Raw genomic sequence first — 4,112 nt, forward strand, 5'->3', positions numbered from 1 at the left:
AATGATCAAATCAAATTTAATAATCATTATACGAACGTAAATACTGGTAGTATGAATATTGTAACTTCTTGTTCACAAAACATTCTTTTTACGAGTATACCCAAATATTGTTTGTTAAACTGACATATTGCTTTTAATGCAATTATAGTCGGCAATATTGCACAATATTCACAGGGGCGCGTTCACCAAGTGCGTTGGTGCGATGCACTATGAGCGGTGAGAATGCAGGACCCAAGGTGATGTCAGGTGCTGTGATATAATCACACACATCCGCCCCTTCTCCAACTAGCACAGTACCTCGCAGAGCGCAATTCTGTAAAGCAAAAAAATTAGTTTTAATATTATCCCATTAAAAATATTACAATCTAGTGACATCTCTTTATGTTATGTTTATAATGTAATATTATTTACAATAGAGTAATTTGCAGGTGGTAGGACCTTGTGCAAGGTCCGCCCGGATTGCTACCACCATCTTGCTCGCTAATCCTGCCGTGAAGCAGCAGTGCTTGCACTGTTGTGTTTCGGCGTGGAGAGTAAGACAGCCGGTGAAATTACTGGCACTTGAGGTATCCCATCTTAGGCCTCTAGGTTGGCAACACATCTGAAATACTGGTGTTGCAGATGTTTATGGGCGGTGGTGATTTCTAACCATCAGGAGACCCACTTGCTCGTTTGCCATCCAGTCGAATAAAAAAATAAAAATAAAAACGTCAATTTTCATTTCATAGTGACTATTATGTGACACACAAAATAGTTAGGATCTGAATACATACAAGGGCATACTATTGCTTCCAATTGCAGTGACTGGAAGTATTCATAGGCCTATATATGTCCAATAGACCGTAGATCGGCAAGCGCAACGAGATGAACACATGACCTGGTTAAAGTCGCAGGTTCGCGGTGGATACAGCCGCTTCCAACCGAAACAACTGGTGCTCTTTGGGGGAGGCCTATGTCCAGCAGTGGACGTCCATACTAGCCATAGCTGATAAGAATGGTGATAACATACAGTAAGAGGTAATAAACTTACATCGGGTATATCAATGACAGCGTCTCGTTGACCAACTTCCAGGTATCTTTCCGGTAAATCTATCCGTAAAGGGGTTTTATCTCCTGAAAAAATTAACGCAACATGTAGTATTGTCAATTTTTACCCGATTGTCTGAAGGAGGGTTATGTTTTCTGAGCGTATATATAATATGTATGTCTATTTCTTTAGTGTGAACGGCTGGACGGATTTTAACATAGTTAAGTATTGTATTGTAGTGTAATAGTTATTTATGATACAAGTGCGGTAAGTAGGCAATTCCAACGAGTGGCGGAGAACTTGAAACACGAGCGAAGCGAGTGTTTTGAGCCGGCACGAGTTGGGAATTTCCTACTTTGACACGTATATCATACAACGTTTTTACAATGCATTAAGCGAGAAAAAATCGAGGCAGTGACTACATCATTTATTTGCCATACTCCTTTTACTACAGTAGCAGGCAGTAGATATACATACCGACATGCACGCCGAACCAAAATCGTAACGTATACACTTTATTAAACCAACTTTCATAACAATCATTGACTCAGAAGATTATAACAGCTACAGCTACTAATGATAGGTAAAGGAGACTTGTTTTAGTATTCCGATTTTTTATGATTAATTATTAGCCCTTGTTGCTTGACATTTTCTACACTTATATTGGCTAGTCCTTATGGAGGAGTGCACGCTCCTATAATGATAAATATCAGTGCAACCCGTGAATAAATCCCTGTAATAGTTAAGTTATATTATGTATCTAATCTACCAGATCTTAACAAAAAGTTACCGTAAATCTGAGATTTTTTGGCTTTGGAACTGTAAATAAATCAAAAACTGGTTCACTAATTCTAATAATAAAGCAAATAAATAAGAATAAGACATACCGGTAGATTATAATATCCATGCGTGTAGAAATAGATTATTCTATCAATTTACGATGTTTATTAACTTAGGTATGTATATTATAGTTCACGTATTTTGTTCAGCATTGAGTTTGACACTGACAATATGTGCTTCGTGGAGGACGCAAGGCGGCGTAAAGTCAGATATAAATTCATCATTTAAACTCTTCATTTTAATTTACTCATCAAAAATTAATTCACCGGACTGAACGCATGAACATTACTTTGGCGGGGTTTCATGACAGGCGCGAACGGGTAACCATGATTGGTTCGTGCTACGTCGTGCGCGCGCACTGGAAGCTCATTGGTTAACTTTCGAGTGCGCGCGCTTGACGTCGCACGGTCCGAATTGGACTCAAAAATGTATTCCCTTTTTTTTCATAACTTTAGACGGAATTAAAATAAGAGTTTACATGAAAAAAAAAATAACGTTCTCTTTTCTGTCGCGTTTAATCTGTATTATCTTATCAGTAAATATTCAGTTGGTTGCATCAAACGTTTTCTTATTTGTTCAAAGCCTAACTACTTATAACGACTCTTTAGACTTATTTTTTAACAATACTTTGGACATCATTTGGCAATTTAAAAAGTTACTTTACCGCACAAGTGCGGTAAGTAAAATCCATACAACTTTACTGCACACTTGTGGATGCGTGCAGGAATCACTAATTTTCTATGGATATGTTGACCCACGTCAAGAGGCACTTTCCGAGCACGTGCATTGTAAAACTCTTTACCGTACATAAAAACACGTGAAATTAACAGAAAACAGGATATTAAGATGTGCAAAGGCGAACTTGTCCTTTAAATAGAGGTGGTGGGGGGGAGGGGGTATCATTAGATTTTTCATAACTGTTGGAGTATAACTTATATCATAGGGAACCTATAATAATATTTTTAATACAACAAAATGGGTTACAATTAAAAACCAACAATTAGCCTATTCCAAATAAATACATGTTATGTTATGTATTACGAGTACACTTCTAAGCTACAATAAAATTTTCATAGAATAACAAAAAAATTAAATCAAAACACACGGTCTTTTTTTAACAATTTATGACGGGTTCAGTACTAGCTTCATTCAAGCGGGAAAAATGTAAGTAGAAATATAATATCACAGCAATACTAAATCAAAGACGACTTACCGATGAATACAGAAGAACAACCAGATCCATAAGCCACGCCCAGGAGCGCAGCGCAGGCGAGAGCGAAGAGTGAGATAGCAGGAGACATGGCGGCTTTCGTGTATGGAGTGCGACGACATGCGCCGCGCTCCCTAATATATGGCGACAATTCATTCCACTAATGAGGAAGCGGCACTAATCTACTAATCAACCATTAACTTCAATAATCTATAATTAGCTTGATTTAGTCCTGATTTTATTTGGTTTTTAGTTATCCTATAATTTTGTTACGACGCAAAAGGTTTTTGAATTTGAACCTACATAATCTTGGCTCTACGCACCAAGCGTGCTACCAACGGCACTAGAGGCTTTCGAGTGACACTCGAATATTTTGATTATTTTTTCTTGAAGTGATGTTGGTTCGAAACCCGTACGCCCGTACGAGGTAAATAAAAAACTTTTTCCTTTATTTAAAATTTGAGATTTCAACACGAATGCTGCTGATAATAGTATTTTATGCAACAATTGTTTAAGAAGGGTTAAAAAGGCGAGTAGCAGGTGTATGCGTATATATTACAATTTACAAGTTAAATAAAAGCTTGTAAAAAAAAAACAATTTATTCTAAATCAAACAATTCTATCGCCTGAAAATCTATTTTAAGGTATTTCGTTTTAAAAATCTACAAACAAATCGTACGGAACCAAAATACCTTACTTACATACAAAGTTTACACAATAATAATTATAGAAAAAGATATTACTTACGTTTTTTGGTATCACTGCGTTCACCAATTACTTACTAGTTCTAAAAGTTTTCTTGGTCTGGAACTCATTATTTTAACGTAATTAAACAAATTAGTTATTATGAAACCGACTAAGCTAGCCTACACGACGTGCACGTACTTTACAATACATCGCGAAACGTCTAAGCGATACTTAAGCGATTTTGGCTGTAGCGCTTCTTATGATCGAAGCAAACATTGTTACAAGCAATATCGCCTATATTAATATTTAATTGGTTTTCGCTGTTGCAATAATTGAAATATGAAGTAA

At 36.6% G+C, this 4,112-nt stretch overlaps 1 protein-coding gene across 1 annotated transcript; it reads right to left on the bottom strand.

Moving 5' to 3' along the window:
- Nucleotides 1-3,170, bottom strand: LOC141426159 (uncharacterized). The gene is made up of 3 exons (XM_074085019.1): nt 3,081-3,170; nt 1,031-1,113; nt 1-313 (listed from the first exon to the last, which is right to left on the bottom strand). Exons 1-3 carry the CDS (start codon nt 3,166-3,168, stop codon nt 143-145), a joined length of 342 nt encoding a protein of 113 aa, XP_073941120.1. The 5' UTR covers nt 3,169-3,170; the 3' UTR covers nt 1-142.
- Between the last annotated feature and the right edge of the window lie 942 nt (nt 3,171-4,112).

Source organism: Choristoneura fumiferana, chromosome 3, assembly GCF_025370935.1.
Source record: "Choristoneura fumiferana chromosome 3, NRCan_CFum_1, whole genome shotgun sequence".
Classification (NCBI taxonomy): domain Eukaryota; kingdom Metazoa; phylum Arthropoda; class Insecta; order Lepidoptera; family Tortricidae; genus Choristoneura; species Choristoneura fumiferana.

What these genes read in the sequence shown, in the direction of transcription:
- LOC141426159 (XM_074085019.1), bottom strand. Translation starts at nt 3,168, where the DNA reads ATGTCTCCTGCTATCTCACTCTTCGCTCTCGCCTGCGCTGCGCTCCTG. An exon ending in TTGTTCTTCTGTATTCATCG is followed by an intron (nt 1,114 to 3,080) that starts GTAAGTCGTCTT and finishes TAATTTTTTCAG; the next exon opens with GAGATAAAACCCCTTTACGG. An exon ending in CTGTCATTGATATACCCGAT is followed by an intron (nt 314 to 1,030) that starts GTAAGTTTATTA and finishes TTTGCTTTACAG; the next exon opens with AATTGCGCTCTGCGAGGTAC.